The sequence below is a fragment of the Barbus barbus genome, assembly GCF_936440315.1.
Source record: "Barbus barbus genome assembly, chromosome: 47".
NCBI lineage: Eukaryota > Metazoa > Chordata > Actinopteri > Cypriniformes > Cyprinidae > Barbus > Barbus barbus.
The window spans coordinates 11,201,608-11,228,261 of record NC_136725.1 but is presented as its reverse complement, the minus strand read 5'-3'; the positions used below and the strand labels follow the sequence as shown (position 1 = coordinate 11,228,261).

The following is a 26,654-nucleotide window of genomic DNA, read 5'->3' as shown; positions in this document are numbered from 1 at the left end:
AGACAAAATAGTTTTAAGGGGTAATTGTGGTCATTATACTTAAGTTGTATTTAACCCAGAACATCAGTTTAAATACTTAAAACATTCTGCGCAATACTATACATCCACACATAACATACTAAGCCACAAAATCTGACAGGCACAGAGTGTTATAAAACAGAGCTCATGAACTGTCATGTAATGCTGATTAAGTATGTCTCACACACACACAAAAGAAAACACTCAACTCACCAACTGCAGCATGTCATAGATGGACTCTGAGGAGCGTTTGGAGCTCCTGTGCCTCCACAGCACAGACATTCCACTCCTCAAAGGTCACAGATGTCACACCAATGCGACCCGTAACAAAAACCACAAAAACCATCCAGCTTATCTTTAGGCACAAAATGTGTCACTACCCGTGAGAGCGAGAACTCAGCTACTCTGACCAGAAACAAATACGCCGAGTGTCTTCACTACAAACTCTACATTCCACGATAGCTTCCCTGTCCATACAGCCTCCTCCCTCCTTTCCTAGAATTTCTCCCTACGTTTCTGCTTGTCTGAGCTGGTTTCTAGCTGGATAGATGGAATGGGACTCTGACAGCTGTGGTGGTACCGTAAACACAGAGAGAGAGGGAGAGAACGAGAGAGAGAGAGAGAGAGAGAGAGAGAGGGGGAGAGAACGAGAGAGAGAGAGAGAGAGAAAATAATAATCATCTTGTCGGCAACAGGATGAGGAGGACAGAGGGGGATACTGGGACAGCCACAAGCATCACATTATCCCACAGCTGGGAAAAGCACAGCTCTCAGGTGAAGACGTCAACATGCCGAGAACAAAGACGACAGGTGTGGCAGAATGTTTGTCTTTGTTAGGATGAAAGTGTGGAAAATGATAAACATAGTAAGACAAAGAAGGTCTTGTCAGGGCTGCAGTGCAGCCGTTAGTGCACAAGTTTATGATATGCTGAGGTACTCATAGGTTTGAGCCTAGCTTGCAATGTTGTAAATTACTCCCCTTTTCTCTTAGTAATTTGATTGATTCAATTAGTTTCTAAAAGGCAACATAGTTTACTTATTTTAATTTTGGTTTAAATCTTAGTTTTACATTTGATATTTAACTTCTGCTTTATTTTGGATAAATTAAAAACTATTTTTAATCACTTTAGTCAACACTGCTCACGCAAACGCTGAAGTTTCTATGTTCCATGTCACAATGAAATGGCTTACATTTATGAAAATGGCTCAAAAAGCTTCAAAACAGTGAAAAAAAAAAAAAAATTGATATATATATAAATATAAAACACAATTGCTCAACTACATTCCTTAACCCAAGGTTTTTGGCCCCGAGCCTATTAGAGTAGCTAAAATCGATCTTTAAGCAAAAACACAAAACGTTGTCAGACCCAGTCACACACTTGACAGGAGCTTTTAATGGCTTGCTAACTCAATGCATAGACTCACAGAAGATAGGAAGAAGAATGTTTCCTTCCCTGGAAAGCAATGAAATGCCCTTATCAGGCTCTCAAACTGCCTTCACAACTGCATGAATTAAACAGGGCTCAATTTCTTAAAGAAGCTTTCACTTTCAAAATGGTCTTGAATTCCATCCATGTTTATCTAAACATCTTTGCATTTACATTTTAACCTTGAAACTCAGAAGTAAATATTTTACATGCTTAACATGCATGCTACTAAAGCGAATGGGCTCAAATATGAGAGTACAGACCTGCTTAAATGGCAGAACATCATTGGTTTGTACAAAAAAAAAAAAAAAAAAAGTCAAGAAACTCCTTCGGTTATCCAGTTTCTATTTCAAAACTCACCTTAGACAAGCTTATCGGCCTTGCGGTACCTCTGAGCATTTACGACTGGAAAAACATGCAAATCCATAAATTTCTCGGGATGCATGCTATAACAAGCATAAAGCTCCACATCATGTATATCCTCAAACCAATCACGATTAAAAGAATTCTGTAGTACAAACCTCCCTCTCCTCTCCTTGCTCTACACACACACACACACACACACACAGTTAAACCAGGCTGATATGAAAAGTCAATATTTAGACAGTTAACAGCCCAAATGCATGATCATGCATTCGTATTTCTCTCCAGAGTGATAACTCGAGGGAAGAACTGCTCGGATGGTTGAACTCGCATTGTAAATAAGTCTGGAGACTGGCAGGGGAAGAAGTTTTTGGGTTTAGCAGGATGTTGCACCACCCTCTGTGAGATACATGCAGTCATTATCAAGCTTGGAAAAATAATGAAGTCCTCCTGTCCTTTGTCTTCTAGGTTGTCCGTTTCCTCCGGCAGGTTTCTCCATAATTTATCAGCGTTAAGCGATTCAAATCGATGTGCATAATCAAGCAATTAGAATGCAGAGCTAATTAAAGATGATGTCCCCCTCTGTCTTTTTCCCTCATCTCGAAGAAAGAAAAGAAAACACAAGTGACGTGAGATAATAATGATAACCAGCCGTGTGATTAATATGGGAAGAGAGAATGAGAGAAAATGAATCTCATAAATTATGCCCAGCTGAATCAGCTCCTCTCTGCCTGTCATTGTGTCAAAAACGCATACAAATACACAGAACAATAGACTGTACAGTACAAGAGAAAGCTTTTAGGTGCTTTAAAGGACTCGCATACCGAATAGAGAGAAAGTGTGTTTCTCTGTGTCAAAATGGTTTGGCAGTGTCCAAAAAGAGCTTATGTATTTCGTGGGTTATGAGACTTCACATGTCAATGTCACTTACCAGCACAATAATTACGTCCTACCAACTGACAGAGGGGAACGGGACAAGACAAACACGCACGCTCTGACAGAATGTGGTGTTTTGTGGGTGAATTATTAGGGCTAAATGTGTTTCTGCAACAGATGGTGTGCTGGAGAACAGGCCAAAGAGACTGTGGCCGGCTGGCAGTGTCGGTGTGACAGACAAGGGGTGAGGGGGCGGAGAGAAAGAGAGAGAGAGAAAACATACAAAGACAAACAAAAGTGGACAAAAAAAAAGGGAGGCCATCAGGTCAGTAAACCGTTCTACAGAGCGCACAAACAGGCTATCGAAGGGAAAAGAAGTCATGAATGAGACAAATCAATCCTGAGAATGACTTTATAACACTTACACGGAGGAAAAAAAAAAAACACTGCAGTGTGGAGTGGAAGTTGCATAGTGTGCGTTTTTAGTGCGAGTCCAAAAGTTTGAGACCGCATTGAAAACCAAACATTGAAAATACAATTTAAACCTGGAAATAGTAAAAAAAAAAAAAAAAAAAGTTAAAGGGGTCATATGATGCGATCAAGTTTTCCTTTCTTTTTGGAGTGTTACAAGCTGTTTGTGCATAGATAAGATCCTTGAAGTTGCAAAGACTAAAGTCTCAAAACCAAAGAGATATTCTTTATAAAAGTTAAGACTCAACCACACCCTCCTAAAACGGCTCAAACACGCCCACGTCACGGTGTGGGAAGATTTGCAAAACACCGCCCAAATGTATATGCAATGAACGGTGGTGTAACTATTATTCTTGCTGTAGTATTGTTGCTGCCGCTGGCGCCATGTCCTGGAGACACTGTGCGTTTCGTTGTGAAAGCGGAAGTACTATATTTGGGTTTCCAAAAGAGGACACAACTAGAAATCAGTGGTTAAGCTGTATTTACAACACTGTTCCAGAACAGTTCAACCCAAATATTAGAGTGTGTGCAGTGTTTCCTAAACCTGGAAGAGTAGCCTACAATGCTGGCTTGCTCAAAGGCAGTTTCTATAAAGTGGGGCAATTCCTACTTTGCAAGGACAGCCTGGTGCTTCTGACTAACAGCCTGCAAGTACGTTTTCTTATTTAAAGAATTTTCCAGTGACTATTCAAACGCGAATTTTGAGCAGTGTAGAGTAGTGCTTCTTGTTTCTCCGATCACAAATGCAGACATGGTAATGTTTACCTGGCGCGATGCAACAACGTGTAAAAAGACCGTATGAGTCATTACAAGCAGTAATCATGTCCCCACTGGATGCAACAAACGCCTCGTTTATAATGGGTTTTATATTGTTTGAATGTCGTCGCACCGGGACACGGCATCACAATACAGTAAGGGACGTAACATTACCGTCTCACACTTGAGATATTTGGCCAATCACAACGCACCGGATAGCTGGCCAATCAGAGCACGCCTCGCTTCTCAGAACGATGAGCTTTGCATAAAAAAAAAAAAAAAAAAAAAAAAAAAAAAAAAAGCCGTTTCAGAGAGGCAGGGCATAGAGGAGCAACAATAATGTACAGTATGTGGAAAATGTGTTTTTTGAACCTTAAACCACAAACATTGCATTACAACAAATAATATTTTTAGCAACGTAATATGACCCCTTTAAAATAGTGCAAAAATAGGAAATCAAGATTATGAATTATTCCAAGATCACTTATCAATTTGTGAAATTGATCAAATGACTTTGTACAAATGGTCAGATACTTTTCTACTGAAGTACAAGATGCTCTTTGGGTAGTTTTCAAAACTTGTGGAGTTCATGCAGCTCGAGCGCTGCTGACATTAAAGCAAATATTTCAGTTGTATTCACTCGATTTGTTCTGCTGATTAAATATTAAACTAAAGAGTTACCAAAAAAACTACAAAAATCTTATTTTTAATGTAAAAGTGGGTGCAGCCATTTGTAACTTGAATGTGCAAGGGATTTCAACTGCACAAAAGCAGTTATGCTTGATATTGATGAACTGGTATTTGGGATCATATAAAACTTAATTTTTTATTGTAATTATAATAGTTTTATAGTTTACTGCACTTTGTGATTGTCCTAGTAATTTATCAGTAACCGCAATGAATCAATTCTCAAGCATGCACAGAAAAAAGCTCACTTCTGTGTTGTAAAATAAGGTGGTTAGGAGCACATTCACTAGTGGTCTCAGACATTTGGATCCTTAAGTACATTGGTACAGTGCGTGTTGACAGGTTTCATCCTTCCTTGTGCAAGTGGTCTCCATCACTGATTTTGACCTTCATTAAGCAGACTATGTCATCACTTCCACTGTGTGTGATAGTATGAGTGTGTGTACGTGTGAAGAACCGCAAGGCAAGACAACCTGTCTTCCCATCTGCTGCCGTCTCTGAACACAGCTTTAAAAATCAAAGGTCACTTAGATCACATGACACAAAGCTATTAACCAGCCATCTGATTTCAGTCAGCCTCTGACCCCACATGACACCCATCATATCAGAAAATAAAGAGTCTATTTACTCACCCGAAACAAAAGCCCAGGCCACAAAATGTAAAAACACCACTAAAAAGCCAGCTACAAAATAAACTAGGATGTCAAGCTCTTTGAATCAAAACCAGAAGCTCATTCTACTACAATTCAGCCAGACAGACTGTTCAAGCAGAGATTTTTTGATGAATCTTCATAGCAGGTGGTCTCTAACCTTGTGTGCTGAGTCCATTTCATCCTCCAGGCTGTCAGCAGGGCTCTCAGCCATTAGGTTTACCCTGTCGTCGCCTGTGTCATCAGGGCTGTGCAGCACCAGGCCAAGACCTTCATCCAGGATGTCCTCTAGAGGGAGCAATGGAGACAGACAGGGACGGGATGAGCTACAGGACTGTACAAGACATGCGCTGTCATAGGGCAAGTACTGATAGCTGATAGTTCACTGACACCAAAATATTTATAATAAAAAAAAATGTGTATAACATTTTTATTAATTTATTCAGCAAGGGAGCATTAAATTGATCAAAACTGACAGTAAAGACACTTACAATATTACAAATGACAAGTGATTTCCACAATAAATCAAGCAGCACAACTGTTTTCAAGACTGACAAGATGTTTTGAGCACTAAATAAGCATATTAGAATGATTTCTGAAGGATCATGTTACATTGGAGTAAGGTTATAATCATTAACTAAAAGTAAAACCATAAATTTTCATTACTTAAAATAAAAATATAATAACTAAAGCTACATGAAATAAAACGTATTATAAAGCTTCATAGTTATAAAAGACATTAACAAAATAAAATGACAAAACTACAAGCAATTTAATAAAACATTAACTAAAATTAAAATGAACACAGAATATATTAAAATTGTATTCAAAATATTAACTAAACTACATTAGAAAAAACAATACTGCACTGAAGGCTGGAGTAATGGCTTTGCCATCACATGAATAAATTTCATTTTAAGATCCAATTTAAAACAGAAAACAGCCATCTTAAATTCTAATAATATTTCAAAATTATGTTTTTACTGCATTTTTAAATCAATGGCGGCCTTGATGAGAATAAGAGATTTCAAAAACATTAAGCATCTTTCTGACCCCAAAATTTGAACTAGTTTATCCCCAGTATTACTGTATGTTGATGTGTAGTCAAATTCTAGTACTGATTTTTATGATTTCTGAATCTCAAACTTTGAAAAAATTATTTAAAAGGTGGAGCAAGCTATCTTCTACTAGCAGTGCCAAATAAAACTGATAATGACAATAAAATAGACATATACTTGAGAAAAAAAAAACTGCAGTGATAAAGTTTACCCTGACTTTGGGAGAAGATGTCAGTGCAGAGGTCCTGTGCCCCGTCCGATCGGCGGGGAGGCATCTGGCACAGCTGGTGCGGATCGGTAGCAGGCAGCGTGCTGACAGTCAGGGTGAGAGAGGGCAAAGAAAACGCAGCCTGCATGTCAGCCAGCTCCAACGCACTCGCCGGCTTACTGTTCAGTTTCAGAATCTCATCACCTGCTCGCAGACCTGAACACAATGATAAACAAAAGCTCAAATCAAGTTTGTAACCCCAAAATGTAATTACATCACTCAAACACACAGTCAACAGATAAAAGTTCATAAGTTTCTCTTAAAACATTTAAAGATCTTGTTTTCTTGCTGAAGTACAACATTTTATGCTGTCAGAGGTTAAATTAAAGCATAAAGTTAATTACTTAATCACATTAAGAAATGATTATTTCCTTACTATTCAAATGTTTTGAAGTAGATTTTTTGTACATACAGGATGAGAACAAAGAAAGAAGCTCATCTGCTCCTCCCCCAACCACCTGACTCCCTCTCTCTAAATTATCAATTACCAACACATCAGCTGCTCAATTAGCCTCCAATAGCTCAGTTAACGCTCATTAGGTGGGACTGCCAGTTTAATGGATTATTGATGCCCGTGTTCCTGCAGGAACTGATTTTTTCCCTCTGTTCCTGAGCTTTTATGAATGCTGTATAGGTTTACACACATGCATGCATGCACACACTGCCTGAAGTGTGACCCAGTTTTACATGAAGCGAAATGTCAGCTGTAATAAAGCTCTTTTATTGGATGGCTCGGCTCTGCCCCTGGCAATAGAGTGATGATTAATGTTGGGGTGATGTCATCAACAAGCGCCCCCAGTGCTGTGTGTCCAAACTGTCCTGAATTTGAGTATTACCGCCAGCAAATTCTGTCCGTGTGTATTTCACACACACTCGCTTCATTCAGTTTGGACAGCACATGGTCTTAATGAGCCAATGCTTTGTTGGGGCATATTCTTCTCCACCCCCCAAAAAAAATTGCTTATCGAACTGTCCACTTGGGTTTGTTTCCATCTGCCTTGCTATTCATCCAGACGAGCCTTTTCCTGTACACTTCCACTTTTGCAAGGCCTTCTGGGTAGAATTACTGACGAAATTGAAACAAAACCCAGCTAAAAATGTCTTGAACCAGCCTGGGCAGTTTGGTGAGGCTGGAAGACCATCTTAAACCATCTAAAACCTGTGTTAGTCTGATTTAAATGGGTTTTTACAGCAGGGAAATCCATGCAGATTGTGTACATTACCTTCAGTTTAATACTTTGGGGTTTAGCACAAATCCCTGACCCTTATTATGAGCAATAATAATAGCGATGCTTATCTTAGTGAGTGTCGCTAATTAAAATAATCTGACACTCAATAACTGGACTTACTGGAACAGAGAGTATCTGAAACCGTTCTGAAGTCTGCTCTTAATGAACGCACTCGCTTGGCACAGATATCACTGGCAGCGCGTAATGGTTTTAATTTGCTCCTCTTAGTAATCCTGTGCTCATATGAGGGCTTTTTAAATGATTTTCCTCCAGTCCGGTGGAGATTTGGGTCAGTCCTCGCAGTTCAGACTACTGCATATTCCCCTGCTAATTTCTCAGTGGTTTTATAGACTACTACAGGTGAGGCATAAAGTTGTGATTTGGACCTGGAAGAGCTGCCAAATAGAGGCAGTAAAGTAATTTAGGAACTTTTTTGTGAGGCATTTACGCAATGTTGTTTTCAACTAAAAAATGGAAGCGTTTTTATACGTTTTGGCCTTTCATTTACATGACGACATGGGGCGTTCATTTACATGACGTTTTGGGGGTGGGGGGAGGGGTATAGGGGTTAAAGTAGCCCCCAAAGTAGTGCAATGACCATTTCCCGTATCAAAATTCTAAATATGTCATTTCCATACATAAAATACATATTTTACAGTCACCATTTTGCAGATTGATCACAGCAAAAAGGCTTCCTGCAGTGGCCATCCTTCACAAAATTTAACATCTACCACAATTTTATCGTGGGTAGAATGCAAAATGTTTCAATACATTCGTTGTGTTGTGACTCGTTTCTGCTGTGTTGCGACTTGCTTCCGTTGTTGCAACTTGTTTCCGCTGTGTTGTGGCTTGTTTCCATTGTGTTGAGGCTTATTTCTGTTGTGTTGAGGCTTATTTCTGTTGTGTTGAGGCTTATTTCTGTTGTGTAGTGCTATTTTCATTGTATTGCGGCTTGTTTCCGTTGTGTTGAGCTAATAATAGTAGTATTGTACTAATTTTGTATATATACAATATATAGTGTGTGTGTGTGTGTGCGCGCGAGTGTATATATAAGATTTTTTCTAAAGTAGCTTGACTAGAAATTGTTTGGCTTTAAATTACGACAAGCTACAGTTTCAAAGTATCTTCCCCAACACTGTATATAACTGAACTGTAATGAAGAACTGCTATGTGCTGAGTTCCATCACACACCTTTGGCAAATGCCAGACCTCCTGTTTTCACATCAGTGATATGAAGCTGCTGGCCTCCATCCTCCTCTACTACTGCCACTGAAAATCCTGGAGAAGTGAAAAAGAGACATAAATAACTGAAAAGGAACGAAGAAGAAGAATAAATCTAGAATAAATAAACTGAACAGCATTGTTACCATAGCCTATGGCACAGGACTCATCTCTGTCAAACTGGATGACTTTGGTTGTCTTGGCACAAATTTCAATTTCTTTGTAGAGCTGAACAAAGGAAGAGAGAGAGGGGCTCTTATTGATTGCACTCTATGGATGTACAGTTCATTTACAGTATGACTTCAGAAAGAGCTCACATAAATCATGGAAAAAGTCTTAGTCTGCTGAAATTTATGGCGTTGATAAACATGCTAAATAAAAATCAACTCATTCTCAAGAGAGCCAGAGACAAAACTGGGGCTTTGATCATTTCAGGGAGAGTAAAAGTTAGAGAAAGTCAAGTCTCTACAGAGTGAAAGAGAAAAGATGAGAGGAGACATAGAAAACACAAAGACTCTCTGTCATCTTAGAAGAACGACCATGAAAAAAACCCAGCAAAGTAAATTAGCTTTTGAGGTTGCACAGTCGTTGCAGAGGTGGTTTTCCCCAGACTCCACAAATACACACACACACACACACACACACACAGCTAAGGAGATAGAAGAACTATTCAGAGTGCATTATGCAGTACATGCATCTTCTACATAATTCATAACATATGCAGAAGCCTCTCCTCAACATGGTCTGAGAGTTTAGACTCGCTTTAAGCTACATCGCAGTCAGAACTCAAAACTTTTATACTATCTGTGGCGTATTGCAGAGTCCGTCACAATTTAATAAATTCACCCCACGCTGCATCTGTGACCGCTAAACGCTCTTAGCTGTCCAGGACACGTGTGACCACTGACAGGCCTTTTTTGTTGGACTTACCAGGTCACAGAGGTCCTCCTCAGGCTTGGGGACATACAATTGCACTTGATTGTCGACGAGGAACTTCAGCCGTATATAGTGCTTGGAAAGTTCCAGTCTGTAAGCCTGTATATAAAAAAAAGGAAAAAGTATATAATTGCTCAGGATTATTATAGTTAACTAAAACCTTAAAAATATTTGAGTTACTTGAAATAAAATAAACATTAACAAATAAGATATAATATTAATAAAATTATGCATTGTTTAAGGATGCTTTCTCTGCTAAAAGATATATGAAATATATTATACGCAGAAAAATACAAATTATATTATATTTAGCACTACACAAATATATACTCTATGTATTTTTGAATGGCTGACTGTACATTATCCAACTTACAAGAGGGTTACTTAAGTAATAAATAAAAACATAATAAAATATTGATTTGAAGTGAAATTATGTTCTGTGAGAAGAAATAGACCATGATACAAAACATGAAGCTAGTGCACTTATGTAAGAAATTGTCATATACTGTATACAGTACAATTTAGTCCTTATTATACAAACAACAGAATGCTGCAGCTGACCAACCAGAATTACGTATTCCAGAGAGCTGTATAAAAGAGGATTAACAAATAAGGATGTCTAAATAAATAGAGAAACTCTTTACACTCAGCAATAAACCTCAGCATTTAATCTGTTGAAGTTACGTACGACTGTCTTAAAATGCTAAGAAAATGTGTTCATGACAAAGGACGCTCACTTTATGTTTGCCAGTGTGAACTGGTTCATATTTTATTTCAGGACTTGACAGAAAACCATTTCTCGGATTTAGTGCGGCCACTTTGCAGGACAATTTATTGCAGGATGTTTTATTTATAATTCTTTATGTTTCATTCTATGCTGTTACAGATCTAAAAAGATGCATGCAGATGACTCATAAATTTAAACACCGGACAGAGTAACTGCAGTGTGATTGCTCCACTGGCATTCAAGTGTGAATGGGATGTGATGTGTGTGTTCTCTACACAAATGCTTGAGGAAAAATTTACGAGAACTGTGGATAAGAGCATTCTAGAACACTCTGCAGTGATAGCAGCTGAGAACGGACAAGGAAAGAGGCCGAGAGCTACTACAGCAGAATGATAACAGGAAGATAACTGCAAGAAATAATCCACTGACACTTTAGCAGTTTGCCGTGGGAACTAGTAAGTTCTAGCACTTTCTCAATTACTCCAACCTTAAAGGATGGGAGGGCGAGTTTCGTGTTTTCAGGAAATTAGTTACACAAGATGTTAGCCGTGGACAAATCATAAGATTACTCTGCTTTTATGATATCGAAGTGTGTTTTAGGTGTTAAATTTCCTGTTCATTGTTGCTATTGGGCTGCAAGATGATGGCATAGTGAAACTGGGATCTTGTTTGCTAAAGAAACACATGGCACAGCTGACGTATCTGTGGCTAATGCACCGCCTCAGAACAAAAGATGACACATGCAAGGCGACAATCAACCATCAGTCAATAGGTTTCAGATGACCACTATATCAGGGTTCAAAAACAAATAATGTGTGAACTACTTTTTCTGTATTGATATATATTTCTATGATGAAAATCTTTGGAGGGAAAGTTCAAGTGGGTGTGGCCATATGATAATCTTGTCACAACAATGTGGTTTGATGTGACATTAAATGGACAATATGAGGAATAAACAGGACACTGAATCTAGTTACCTGAACTTCAGTTTGACTGGATTTAAACAGTCACAATGAAATGTATTTGATTTGAATAGTTTTCTATACATGACATTTACCCTGCACAGTGCCTCCAGGGCCTCCATGGCCGTCTCCCCCGGCTGTACGATAGCCAACACAGGCCGATCGTCAGGTAAAGAGACCCAGGATGGTGTGAGATAGTCAGGTACCCAAACTTCACTGTCCGTCTTGTGTTGGGCGAGACTGTTCTCCAAACCCTTTGGATCCTTCTGTAATAAAGAAACGATTTAGGAATGTGCTAAGGAATGTAACCTAGGAAAGGTCAGCATGACATGCATCGCAATGCATTTAACTTACTGTACATAATGTGATGCATTTCAGAGCAAAAAAAAATTTGTGATGTACTGATATGTAAATCTTTAGTTTTAAATAAGTATAAAAACCCCATATTAGATATTTTTATATATACTGTATATTATATAACATTTAATATATAACATTTTACGTATCAGACTGATACCGATATGACTGGTGATATATCGCACATACCTAAAAATGTAGGATGGATGATTTCAACTGACATTATATTTTACTATGAAGATGAAATACTCCAAGGCACTCGTGTAGTAAAAATAAAAAGCCTTTAATTAACTGGGCTAAATTATGTAGAACAGTTAAAAGTGTAGATCTACACGTTTCGGCTTCACAGCGTTCTTCAGGATACACATCAATTATTCAAACAAGTGTTCTTAAACAATTAGTAAGCATTATATATTATTCTATTTTATGGCCTTTTTTACCTATTGGACCGACACTAAAATGACTGCTGATATATTATGTAACCCTAAAAATGTAGGATGTTTAATTTGAAGTTGATTTCAACCATCTGGAATGGTATTTTAAATTTTTATACTAATAGTTACAATTTTATGGCCTATTTTAATCTGATATGAGATAATGACATGACTGCTGATATATTGTGCAATCTTAAAAATACAGAAAGGAACTTGATTTCATCCATCAGAAATTTCTAACAAAAAGCCAAATAGCCAGGAAAATCAAAGAAGACTCTCTACTAATGAAGCATGCACAATCATACCAGGAATGTGCATCAAGAAAGTAAATTGGGTCAATTTCATGTTGCCTAAACCTAAAATGTGTGAGAAAAGTGAATACCACAAGAAGATATCAGACAAACCATTGAATGCAGATTTATAAAGGTGTCAATTTTCCAGTTATATTTGTGCAAATCGGCCTTATCACACTTAAGCAAGAGCTGTCTGGATCGATGCAGCAGACAGTATGATGATATCTAATCTGAGACTAATTAACTTGGCATCCAAGCACAGCAATGTGCAAGCCCCACACAATACTCAGCGCCTCTGTCTGACAACGGCGCTGTTAAATGTCTGGCGGGTGATCGATAAGCTGACGTGTACCGGCTGGGGTGTTCATTGTGGGTCTTTTGAGGGCTCTTGGGTCTGTCAGCGGGTCTGGCCTGCTGTCAGTGACGGCATGCTGCCTGGCTCAGATAGCTTATCCCACACTATCGGGTGACAGCCTAGCACCCTCCCCTTCCCCTCAACAATCTGCCTGTGGAGTAGCTGCGATGGTGGTCCCCCATCATGGAGAGACAGCAAGCCCACACATGGTGAAGGAGAGTGGGAAATGGGTCAGAGGGACTTAAACACACTCACATACTGGCAAACACATGCAGACAATACATTAAACACGCCAACATTCTGTCACTCACACGCGCATAAGCTCCCCTCCCAAAACACCCACCATCTGCCTCCTCTCCTGGCTGTTAATGGACATGAGGAGCCCAGGCCTCCCACCGCTTCTCCCCAAGGCCCTACAGCCCAGCTTGGGTGTCTTAACTCTCTCTAGCTCTTTCCAGATCCCTTTGGGAGCTGCATACAGCCCTAACATCTCGGTTCTTATGCGATCTGCCTGTGAAACCATTCTCTTTGACAGTTTTAATTATGCAAAACATGCTGGGAAGTGTTAGTGTCCTCCTCACCAGCATCTCCTTTCCAGTGTCCTCGAACATGTGCTCGAGATTCCTCTTAACCGACTCTTCACCATCTACGAACACCTGAGGTTAAGACAAAACCTTCAGTTGGAACCCACCCAGAACTTACAGTACATAAAAAATAACTATTGCCAATTGTATGAAAAATAAACAGTGATTTGTTTTATTGAACACATGTATGTAATATCTAGCAGATGTGAACCTGGTTGATGCTGGGTCTGCCTTTGGTTTTCTTTTTTGAGGTAGTGTCCAGACCCCACAGAGAGGAGAACCGGCTCTTTCGTTTACTAGAGGAACGAGACAGGGCCTGGGTATGTCTCCGAATTCCCCCATCCGTCCTCGCTGCCACCTGTCCAACACAAACCAGCATACAGAAAGTCAATAAACATCTAAGAGAGTTTCAAGCACATGTGATGATAATTTTAAACCATTTAGTATTTGTCACTATGGAGGAAATCGTTAAAGGGCTAGTTCACCCAAAAATGAAAATGGGAAAAGTGTAGAATGAACATTGTTCAAAACATCTCCTTTCGGATGTGTCTGGCTTTGGAGCATCATGAGAGTGAGTAATTGACAATAATGACAATGACAATTCATTTTTGGATGAACAGTCTCTTTAAATATTTCACCAATCCCATGATTGTACTGTAAACATTAGCATTAAACATTTAAGTGACAAACACAATTTAAATAAATAACTCCTAAGGGCCATTCACACAAAGGATAGCTATAAAGTTTTAATAATTGTTCTAATTCTATGAGAATAAATCCACAACTACAATGACAACAACACAGAAGAACAACATAATTGGAATCACTCTCAAAATTATTATTTTTCATAACTGCAGCTCGCACTGCTGTGGACACTAATATAATTATAGTTATTGTTCTTGATGTGAACAGGCCTTTATTCTGCCTAGAGGTTTAAGCCTTCATTGATTACAAATGGCCTCAGTGACACTGTCAAGTCAAGTCAAAGTTTATTTCTATAGCACGTTTAAAAGCAACAGAGTTGTACCAAAGTGCTGTACAACAAATACAATACAGCAAAAAAAAAAACAGAGCCTTAAGCAGGCATTATTCAAAAGCCAGGGAGAACAAATAAGATTTAAGAGCAGACTTAAAACTAGCTAGTGAAGGAGCGAGTCTCACATTTACAGGCAGACTATTCCAAAGTTTCGGGGCTGCAGCTGAAAAAGCCCGGCCACCCTGGGTTTTACAGCGACAACGTGGGACCGTTAAAAGAAACTGATTACTGGACCTAAGAGCTCTTTGAGGAGAATAAGCAATCAGAAGGTCACTGATATATTTTGGTGCAAGGCCAGCTAGCGCCTTGTACACATAAACAGCTATTTTAAAATCGATTCTGAACTTTACAGGAAGCCAATGTAAAGATGCTAAGATTGGAGAAATGTGATCCTTTCTTGTTCCAGTAAGAAGCCTCGCTGCAGCATTCTGGACAGTTTGTAAGCGAGAAATCGCCGATTGAGGCAGTCCCCAATAAAGGGAATTACAGTACAGTATTTACAGAATTACAGTAGTCCAAGCGAGATGTTATGAAAGCATGTATTACAGTCTCCAAGTCTTTATGAGGCAACAATTGTTTCAACTTAGCAATGGATCTAAGATGGAAAAAGCTCCCCTTTACCACTGTACTAATTTGTTTATCGAATTTAAGAAACAAATCAAATGTAACCCCAAGATTTCTTACATAGGGTTGAACAATAGCAGAAAGGGACCCTAAATTAAAATCAGATGAATATCTAGACTGACCTAAAATCAAAATTTCACTTTTGCTTTCGTTTAATTGTAGAAAGTTATCAGCCATCCAACCTTTTATCTCCTCAAAACAGTCATCAAGCACATCCAAAGAGCCAATGCCGTCAATTTTTGCTGGAAGATAAAACTGTGTATCGTCAGCATAACAGTGGTAAGAGATCTTATATTTCTTAAAAATGGCTCCCAAAGGAAGCATGTATAGTGAAAAGAGAAGAGGGCCTAAGATAGAACCTTGGGTCACGCCACATAACAAAGGAGCCGATGAGGAAGAAAAATTCCCAATATTTACTGAGAAGGTTCTATTTTTAAGATAAGAGGCCAACCACTGCAGAGCGGTACCCTCAATACCCACCCACGTTTCCAGCCGCTGTAGCAGAATACTATGATCAATTGTGTCGAATGCTGCACTAAGATCCAACAAAACAAGTACCGCATGAGAACCAGTGTCAAGAATTTGCAGAAGGTCATTACTGACTTTCAACAATGCAGTTTCAGTGCTGTGTAGTGATCTAAAACCCGACTGGAAAGTGTCCAGGACATTGGACATACTAATGTAGGAATCCAACTGACTGTAGACAGCTCTCTCTAACAATTTTGAGATAAAAGGCAATTTGGAAATAGGCTTAAAATTACTGAAAATAGATTGGTCAAGATGAGGTTTCTTTAGCAGAGGATGGACTATAGCATGTTTAAAACTAGCAGGTACAACTCCACTTTCCAAAGAGTTATTAAATGATAGCTGTTACAGCCAGACTCAAGGTTGCAAACACTTCCTTAAATAGATGAGCTGGAATGACATCAGACTCACAGGTGGACAATTTAACCGTAGAAACAATACCAGCTAGCTGTACAGAGGAAATGGGGTGAAAGCAGGTTAACAACTTTGTAGGTGAACAGCTCAATCGAGAATCAAATATCGATGGCTTAATAGAAGCTCTGATATCCAGTACTTTGTTGTCAAAATCTTTTAAAAAGTTCTCACAGGTCTCCCGAGATGGATCAAGAGACGGGGCAGGTACGGGATTTAGTAGCAGATCAAAAGTCTTAAAACAGCATCCTCGGTCGATTCACATTTTCAGTAATAAGTTTAGAAAAGAATTCAAACTTAGCCTCTTTGACTGATTTTTGATAACTAGCTAAACACGCCCTTAAACACTGATATGAAACTTGGAGTTTGTCCCTTTTCCATTTTCGCTCTGCCTTACGACACTCCTGTCTGACAGCACGGGTGTTTGCATTTAACCAAGGCTGAGAAATGTTGTTTCTCTTCGCTTTCCTTGGCTTAAGGGGAGCAACAGAATCAATAGAAATGGAACAGGAATTAGTAAAAACCTGCAACATCTCTTCCGTGTTTAATTTGTCGAAAGAGGCGGCATCTGCAAAGTTTGCTAGATAGTGCTCTGAAAATAAACTGGCAGTGAGTGGCTGAATAAAACGAGAGTAGCTTACAGACTGAGAGCAAGTAGGGGTGGTGGAGAAACAGACAAATTCAAACAGAATTGGCAAATGGTCTGAAAAGGCAGCATCAATCACTCTCAATTTTGTTATTGGGAAGCCATACGACAACACTAAATCTAATGTGTGACCCAAATTGTGAGTAGGGCTAGACACAAATTGTGACAGATTCAAGGAATCAATAAGGAGTAAAAACTCTTTCACCAAGGGTTTGGATGGACAACAGAGGTGAATATTAAAATCTCCTAGAATCAACAATCTATCACAATGAGACACGATATCAGCAAGAAACTGAGAATTGTTGAATAAAATCTTTGTTGTATTTTGGAGGCCTGTAAACCAGTGCACATAACACAGGGCCCCCTATATCAATTCTCATTAACTGTACCTCAAAGCTGGAGTACACATCAGTGTGCAATTTTTGGTTTTTAAAATAACTTTTAAAAAGAGTAGCAACACCACCACCATGACCAGTATGCCTTGGAGTGCTAAAAAATTCACAGTCCGGAGGAGCAAGTTCACCAAGAGATAAAAAATCATTCTGTTGCAGCCATGCCTCAGTCACAAATAAAAAAATCAAGCGACTTTGTAATGAAAAATTAATTTAAAATAAATTACTTGTTTGATAAAGACCTCGCATTTAACAAGGACATCTTCACCGTCCGTGGCACAGCATTTACAGCATCTGACGAAGATAACTTAACTGAACAGAGATTTAGTGGATTTACAGACCGGTATTCCGTCTTTGATGATGAAGACCCAGGTATAATAATCAACATCCGAAACAACAAGATTGGGAGAACTAAAAGCAGTAGCACATGTGCACCATATCAGAGCAGTGAGTAAGAAAGACTTCATCCTTGCAAAATACCTCAGTCACTGACTAGGCACGATTTGAGCCTCACCGCACCCAGCGGCACACCAGCCAGCCGAGAGCAGTATCCAAGGCCTTCACGAGTCGAACCTCGCCGCGTCCAGCGGCACACCAGCCAACCGAGAGCAATAGATCCCGAGCCGTCGTGCGTCGAACCTCACCGCACCCCGCAGCGGCACACCAGCCAGCCGAGAGCAGTATCCAAGGCCGTCACGAGTCGAACCTCACCACGTCCAGCGGCACACCAGCCAACCGAGAGCAATAGATCCCGAGCCGTCGCGTGTCGAACCTCACCGCACCAAGTGGCACACCAGCCAGCCGAGAACAGTATCCAAGGCCGTCACGAGTCGAACCTCGCCGCGTCCAGTGGCACAGCATTCAGCCAAAAGCGGCAGATCCCGAGCCGTCGTGCGTCAAGCCTAACGAACCTCACTAGTCCATCCACCGCAAACGCCAGAACTCACATAAAATAGGTATATGAATATGTTGAGGAGAGGAAAAGCAGGCTTCGAACGTGTAAGTAGATCCAAATAAGTCGTAAAAATGTTCAAATTAACCCGGGAGCAGCGGCAGTCAGACACGCCAGCGTTCACTCAAACCGGAACATAAAGACCATAAACATAAAGACCAGTAAAGACCAGGAAACCACACTGTGAGTAAAGACCAGGAAAGAGAGGGGGAAAAAAACATCCCTATGCCTTTATGTTTCAAATAAAGATCAGTGATGGGAAAAATTCTGACACCACGACTCATTTCAGAAGCAGTACACATCAACTGCTATGGTGTGAAGATATTCTGTTCACACACCCCAACATGAAACCACACTCACATTTCTGGGATAATAAACGTTAGTGCCGCAGAACTCAAAGGATTTCCTCAGTAATCAGACCACATGAAGGAGTTTCCATAGACATAAAACCTTAGCAGTTTAGGGGACATCTGTGGTACAATACAAAACTCTGTGGCTTGTTTTATATTTTAGAAGACAGAAGAAATGAGAAAAGAACATTTATGAAGACATTTAAGGTGGCTAAATATCTAAGTGGCAAAATAGCTAAAAGGAAGTTTCACAAAGACAGTTATTGATCTACTGCCTTGAGTGCCATTGACGAAAAATGCTCCCTTTTTCATTACTTAAAACGTCATTGATTTCCTGTCAATCTTGGCTTGGTTTTTGGAACTCAACGAGTTACGCAATTAGATGGGAGTTGTATTTCCACGCCTCACTGTGACTCTTCTGAGGTGACAGACTGCATATTATGCCATTCTGTACGTTTTCTGCTGAACCACAGGAATGACAAAAACACAATGGTTACAGCATGTTTCGTTATGCAGTTTCTGTTAGGACTCAGGCCAAGAACAGGCTGGCAAGCAGCTCAGAGCTCACCTGGTTCTTGTGGAGTGGATTAAAATGAAGTGTATATTAACTAAACATGCTTGAGAGTGTGAATGAAAGGAGTAAGTGTGCGAAACAAAGAGAAATAAGGAATAATGCAATGATGTTGAGGGTTTGAGAGCGTGGAGGTTTGTATGCATGTCTGTATTTCATACCAGGGCATGGAAGGATGATACTGAAAAAATGCCAAGACGACCCATGGACAGTTTGGTGGGGCGGGAAGCAACGGCGAGTAGGCGTTTTGGATTTGGAAGCTCGCCACCCTGCAGGCTGGAGAGGTAACACCGATACCGGAACAAGTCCATATGAAACTGCTCCAAATTCTGCTCCCAGAGGAATATCTGAACAAAAGGAAAGAAAGATTTCAATTCTTCTGCTTTGTCAGTATTTTAATATGGTCTGCACCTACTGTTTTCTGTGTTTGCAGACTGATGAGGGCCCTTAAGCTGTTGACTATTAGAGTGTGGGCAGTGTTTCTAATACGGTTTTGTTTACTGGAGGAGGACGCTGGGATAAAACATTAGTCAGCAGGCCTCCTCCAAGCCAGCATGACCTGAGTCTATTCAGAGACCATGGAGGAGTAAGCCCACCTCCGCACGAACAGACGAGTACATCACATACACAATAAGTGAACAGACACATATTTACACTCAACGTTTATGTAATATCAAATCACATGTCAGTTAGAGATTAAACAGACACAGCAAAAATATACAGTAGCATCAGACATGTCAGAAACATCAAAAGTCAATCAACTATAATTGACATGTCCTAGTAAACAAACAATTATTGAATGATAATTTCATCAGGGTGTGTTTATAGATGAAGTTTAATAAGTTAAAAGTCCTAAGGCAAAGCTTGCTTTATTTATTTATTTTTCATTAATTGGCTTAAGCAATGGCATGATTCATGATCCAACCAGGAACAAACAAGTCTCACCAGTACCTAAACATAATTCTAGACGCCACTGACTCTCCAATAATGAGCACAATTTAAAATCATCAAAAAATCAGAAATGCATACGCGGCATGTCCATACCTGCTCTAGGATAGTCTTCCTCTTCTTCCCATCAGTGACGGCAGAGAGCTGCATTTCGCCCATCTTCTTCATTTTCTCATCCATGTCGATCTTTTGTTCAAGCTTCTTGATCTCAGAGCGCAGCAATCGTACGGTGTCCTCGCGGTGGTGCTGACGGGCGACGGCTGTGGCGCAGGCTGAGTGGATGGCGGTTATCCAGTTTTCTAGCTCTGTTTGACCTGATGTCTAAAAAGAAGTGAATCAGAATATTATTTCTTATCACTATAGAATGCCCAATGGCATTTTGTCCACAATGGGCAAAACCTTAAGGCACAGTATCTAAAAATTGGCATTCCATGTAAGGTTAAACATAACTATTAATATAATATTATTTAATGGACATAGCAACACAGAGATTCTTTCAGCACCAAATGACAATCACGTAGATTTTACTGACGTCTTAACCTTTAAGAATGTCACCTGGTAAGCAGGATGTTGTCATCTGTCACAGAATAAAATGTCACTGAGACACACAGAAATTCAGAAACACTGTTCAGCAGTTTTGAATGACACAGTGGACCATGAGCATCGGTGTGAGATAATTCTATCAACTGTCATAAATGTATGGACAAAAACATCACCAATGGCATCAAATGCTACCCTGAAGAATTCAAGTTAATAGGAGTATCTGGAATCACTTTAATATTAATCTTTCGAGATTTAAGACTGTCTTACCTGGAAGAGGAAGGCATCTCCCAGTGCATTGCTCAGACAAAACACAAAGTCTTTCTTGGGATGTTCTGGGACAGCCTGAACAATACTATTCTCCACCCAGACTGCATGTTTGTGGATGCTGTTGTGGTCGATTCCTGAACGTCCGTCCGTTTCGTAAAAAAACAGAGTGCATCCTGAGAGGATAAAGTGAGAAGGAAGATAAAAAAATATGGAACTGTAAATGTAAAAAAAGGTTCAGGATTTGATTAATCTACACCAATAAATATATGAAAGTGTGATGACAAAGTTTTGATAAATGATGACCTGTAATGGCCCAGAGCATGAAATTAGATTGTGGCTGAATAGTCATGGCAAGGTTACAAACATCAAACCGCCTGAATCAAAAGCTCAGAATTTGAAAATGAAAGTATTAGGGTTTGGCGTGATTACCCTGATATGAAATAGCAGGTGCATGATATTTTGTAACTGGTGCGGGGTTAAGGAGTTGCAAAATGTAAAATGCATCGCATTGTGGGACGGAATACCCAGTGAAGTGTTCTTTGCTGTTTACTGCTCATTTGATCAAATGTAAGTGGCCATCCAGGTAAACGATGCACATTATACTCATTACATCCACCTTTTTTCTGATTAACAGGCAAGACTTTAAGGATAGAGCAGAAATAGTAAAAGTAAGAGCTATTCCAAACATGGCTTCAGTCTCACCTTTGAGTGACACCCAGTACTGTTTCCATTTCCTTTTTGCTGCTGGCTCCACCCTCTTATTCTTTTTGTGCACCAGGAAGTTCTTCACAGCCAGCAGGCCGGTCTTCCGCACAGTGCCCTGCACCGTGCTAAGTAGAATGTCTGAGGGGTAAATGGAGCTTAGCGTCCCACTGCTCCTCTCATCGCTAGCTGCTGAACCGGCCTCTTCGAGGCAATCCCACATCTGCCGGGAGTTCAAGTCCAGCTCCTGACGGAAGTTCTCGTATACACCTTGATCTCCACCCGGTTGCCGTTCACGGTCTCCTCCACCTCCGCTGCTACTGCCGCTGTCGCTTCCAGCGAAGATGCTTCCGCTAGCAGTAGAGTAGACAGAGAAGGATGCAGACATGGCCTTGCAACGGCGTGAGGAATGCTTGACTTCAACTGCACCACCGTCAATACCGCTGTCTCCATACTCGCTGCCTTCACCGGCCGTGATATCCTTCAAGCAAAAAGAATAGGTTACTGGAGACAAAACATGTCACTCCCTCTACAGTTACAGCTACATCCTCCAATCAAGAATTCCTACTCTGAATCTCACCCCAAACAATAGTTTGACATTTCATAAAAATTGTAATGGAAACTAACTTCCATTGAGCTGCTAAATGGCTCTTCTTTCTTTCCCCTTTTGACAGATACAAAGAAAGAGACTAATTTGTACTTGTTCTCAACTTGTTTACCTGTGCATGAAAGTGGAACAGAAAGAGGAAGACCAGAAAGTGCTGCTTCCCTTTGCCAACACAGAAACACTGAAGTTCCTCGCAGGTAGATAATGGGAAATATCATGTTTCAAAAACACATAGAGCTCAAAGCAAGTGTCCAAAGTAGCTGTCAAAGGCATGAACATGACTCAGGGAATGTTTGAAGTGTCCCCTGAGACCTTTCAAAGTCGGAAGCTCTTTGACAACCACAGACAGTTCAGATCACATCAAATATGCACAAGCACGAAAGTTAAAAGCTATCTGAATTTGGTTTTAAAGACCCTAGAGGGGTTTATCTTTCACATTTTTTAGAGCTAAAAGTGGAGGAGATCTGAAATTAAAAGTGTTTCCTAAGAGAATCCCATAATGTAATTGCCCTTTATCCATATCTTGGGTACTTTAAACTACCAACTAGGTTCTACAATAAATGGATGATGGTAGTGAAGTTGAGAAACTCGGAAGTGGGCAAAGTGGTCAAAAACATGATTCATAATAATCTGGAGATACTGCAGATAAATCATTGCCTGTCTTTATTTTCAGATGATTTGGAAAAACCATTAGTCAGAGGCATAACTCACATGTGTTGTTTGTGCCCGCCGTCCCTGCATACGTGAGCAGATGGTAGTCTGGTGATTGTACAGTCCTTCCGACAGGCAATGAGAACGGCGACAAGGAAGAGTGTATGCTCCATAGCCGTTCCCTTCCTCCTCCGCAGGAGACAAGATCTCACTGTTCATTACACCCCCCACCGTCCTCTCGGGTTTGTGACCATTATAGAGATGGTGGGAGCCACGAAGAGGAGGTAGCCTCTGTGTGCAAAGTTCATCTAAAGAGTTGGCTCTCTCTCCTGAGTGAGTCTCGAGTGTCCGCGGGCTGGAGGTGCGACGGCGTCCTCCACAGTTGGTAAAGCCTTTGTCTTCATCCTCATTTGTCCCTATAATCTCCTCTGTGCTTGTCAGATGCTCTTGGCTTAGATCCGACAAGGAAAACTCCATGGAATCCTCTCTCCACATGTCAGCAGATTTGGATCGCTTCTTCTTAAAGCTTCCACCTTCTCGAGGACCATCTCTGGTCCTCTGCAAGTACGTGTCCTCACCTGTGAAAAGTCCTTCATCACAATTATCTGCCACCACTGTGTCCATCTCCACTCCGTCTTCAGAGCCTGGCGTGGTGGTGGGATCCTCCATGTTGTTGTGGAAGGACATCGGCCGCAAGTTCATGGCTGTCCGGTCCACCCAAATGGTGCCTCCATAGCCCTCCAAAGCATTCTTCTCATTGAAGGGTTCCAGGCCATTTTCACTCAGGGATTGTGGGATGGAAGGGGTGCTGCTGGATTTTGTGCTGGTCTCAGAGTTGCGGTGTTCAGCCTTGCTGGATGAGGCATGACGTGATCGTCGAGACTGCTTGTTAGACATGCGAAGTGATCGGGTCATGTGCTTTCGTGAGAGGTGGCCTTGCCCCTCACCGTAGTAGGCGTGGTCTCCATTTTGGCTCTCTATGTTTCCCATTGTTTAACGTCTGTGGAAGACACAACATGGGTTTGATATAGGACATGTCACTGCCTATACAGCTGAAGATCTACCAATCACCAGCAAGCTGTCTGTACATGCCTGTATGACATTTAAAAGATAGATTTGCAAGTTTTTGGGGCTCTCAAACCTGACAGACCAACAAACACCGCATTCTTCCAGAGAAGCTTTTTAGAGATCATAAAAGACTCATTGCAGCTCCAAAGCAGCATACCTGCTAAGTCCATGTAAAGGGATAAATGTTTTTACAGTGCAGAAAGAGAAAGCAACAGAATAAAAGATGATCTACCTACAGAAGAGAAATTCAGTCTCACCATCTCTAAAAGTGAGAGCTGAATAGCATGTGACCAGAGCCTAACGCCAGAAATATCTCTGACGCACACAAAGCGAGAGAGTGAGCAAAGGAGTGAGATGTGAAACCTCTCAACCCCCCGTGATGGGAACATCAAAGGATTTTTACAATGTCCTCCATTAGAGAGTTAACCATTTGTGTATCTCAGCTATAACCACTTGAAATTTTTGGAACGGTTCAATTAGGGCAAAATTCTGACAAATTAGTCCTAAGAAAGAAACAGGAAATCATTATAGAAATCCATTGTGTACAGTTTATAGAATTATTTTTATGAAATCACATTGGCATGGAAAAAAAAGTCATGAGACATTTGCTCTGTTCCAAAACTTTTATAGCAGCATTTTAAGGCATCGTAGGCACACTCCAGACATGAAGGCTGTCCCAGAAGGTAAGTTAATCATCCTGCCTCGTAATTGCTCATGACACCTAGTTTGCACAAGCAATAACAGCCAATCCCAGAACGTTCTTGTTCTAATTTCCATTGTGATGAGTTTGGAAAAAAATGATTTCCAGAGGCTAGGCTATGTGAGAGAAAAACTGATTATAAACAACCTTAAATACTTGATTCACTTATGTTTTATCCAAATTATGTTACTGAAAATAGTCATTAAATTGCATCATTTTGCCCAATATTTATAAGTGCTTTGCATTCCTTAGGCAATTTAGAATATCATATCGTTAACTTAGCAACATGCTAATGAACTCAATTGCTGCAATTGGCAGCAAGGTAGCTCACTGGGTTTTGAGCTGCCTCAAAACCATGATTCGATTGTGTTAGAACATGACATCATGTATATAAGATTGGCAGTAGTACCTGAGGCAGAACCAATGGATCAGATGCATTTCCAGACAGCCATGTTTCTATTTATTGACCTCATGGTCCTGATCAGCTCTAAGGCAGTTTTCCCTGAAAAAGAAACATAACACACATTTCAAACAAAGGAACAGTGAAAGATTAAGTCTAGACACAAGGATAGTTTAGAAAGCTGTTCATAAATAAGGTTTTGGGTTTCTAAGTATGCAAAGGGTGGATTACAAGACACGGATGAGAACATGACAGCTCACCTGTTCCAAGGTGCGGTAACAAAAACATGCACAACACTAATACAACAATACTTCTCACACCCTCCCTGCTGAACAAGAGGAAGAATTTTCTGAGATTCGTCTTAGTTCCTTAAAAAGCCAACAATACAGTAATTATGACTACCCAGCAGAAGTCTTAAAGCTGAACCCAGTTATATATTCCTCAATGCCAATCTGACCTAATTTCTTCTAATCCAGAGAAAAGAGCAGCGAGAAAGCCTCATCTCTATACTGCAGCAGGTATAAATATGATGAGAAGATGGTTCAGACTACACACTCGAAGCACATTTTACGGATTAGCCTCAGAATGACACGGTCACTGTTCCACTAACCAGGAGATAGAAATAAAGGAAGAGAATAATGAAAAAGAAGAGAAAGAATTTCCAGTTGTTACAGCACATTGGATCAATTTAAACTTGTAAAGAAGGACATATTCAAGCCATATCTAAAGACTTGAGGTGGGCTCTTTTGACTTGGACCACCTCAAACCACATTGGCAACACTCTAGCATTGTGCCGACACGTTTACATGCATAAAAACCACACAAACCTAGTTTTTACTCGCTGCCAGAGGGCTTGTGATTCAAACCGTGTGTGTAACAGAAGCATGTGTGCATGTGTTTGTTGGGGTCAGCGTGTACGTTTCTGGATCACATCCAGCTTCAGCAGTAAGGGTCAACAAGACCTTAAGGCCAATAAAGTGAGAGACCCATCTGACGAGCTCTATCCTCAGGACGACAGCTGGCTGTTGTGTGTGTGCACTGCAGTCTACTCAAACTTGCTGTAGAGTTACATAAACTAGAGTTGACCCCATTTTTCGCTGTAGTTCACTTGTTTTCGCAGCTCTGGCCTCCCTGCTCCTCCATCCATTAGTTTTGTCCTCCACATGATATTTAAGCTTTTATATTAGCGATTCAAGTGTGATGTGAAACTTTGCTGTGGAAAAAAGTATCTTCAGTAGTGAAGGAAAGTTTATTGGTTTTGCAATAGCTTTGAGTTCCCATTTCGTGCTATTCTTAGAGTTGCATGTATTACGTAAATCTGCTACCCTGTCAGCCTTATTTAAAATATATACATAAAAAATCCTTTCTTGCACAATATCTGCTTTTTTACTCAAACTGTTCAATGTTCCCTTTTTCGTAGCATGACAGTATACAGAGTCTTTTAACCACATTTGAGCTAAAGAAGACCAATTCGACACCTGTTTTGGTCACATTTTATGAAATGTAAGCATATATTGCAATCAAATCCTCATGGAAAGTTTGTATTTATGAGTTGAGAAGCTATGATTATGAGGTCAGGAGTGTTTAAA

General features: G+C 40.2%; 1 protein-coding gene across 3 annotated transcripts in view; it reads right to left on the bottom strand.

Annotated features, from left to right (window-relative positions):
* Positions 1 to 26,654, bottom strand: part of tiam1a (TIAM Rac1 associated GEF 1a) — a 55,497-nt gene that overhangs the window by 10,442 nt on the left and 18,401 nt on the right. The window contains exons 2-15 of one of the 3 annotated variants that reach the window (XM_079410203.1): positions 25,075 to 25,167; positions 22,958 to 23,897; positions 21,640 to 22,120; positions 20,938 to 21,110; positions 20,224 to 20,448; positions 19,341 to 19,526; positions 13,884 to 14,030; positions 13,670 to 13,744; positions 11,745 to 11,915; positions 9,955 to 10,059; positions 9,171 to 9,252; positions 8,995 to 9,081; positions 6,524 to 6,730; positions 5,409 to 5,536 (exon numbers count right to left, since the gene is read on the bottom strand). In XM_079410203.1, coding sequence (XP_079266329.1) covers positions 5,409 to 5,536; positions 6,524 to 6,730; positions 8,995 to 9,081; positions 9,171 to 9,252; positions 9,955 to 10,059; positions 11,745 to 11,915; positions 13,670 to 13,744; positions 13,884 to 14,030; positions 19,341 to 19,526; positions 20,224 to 20,448; positions 20,938 to 21,110; positions 21,640 to 22,120; positions 22,958 to 23,887 — 2,997 coding nt within the window. In that variant the 5' untranslated portion in view covers positions 23,888 to 23,897; positions 25,075 to 25,167. Of the gene's footprint in view, positions 1 to 231; positions 574 to 5,408; positions 5,537 to 6,517; positions 6,731 to 8,994; positions 9,082 to 9,170; positions 9,253 to 9,954; positions 10,060 to 11,744; positions 11,916 to 13,669; positions 13,745 to 13,883; positions 14,031 to 19,340; positions 19,527 to 20,223; positions 20,449 to 20,937; positions 21,111 to 21,639; positions 22,121 to 22,957; positions 23,898 to 25,074; positions 25,168 to 26,654 lie in introns of those variants that run through there. The other 2 variants (XM_079410202.1, XM_079410204.1) reach the window with 2 other exon arrangements.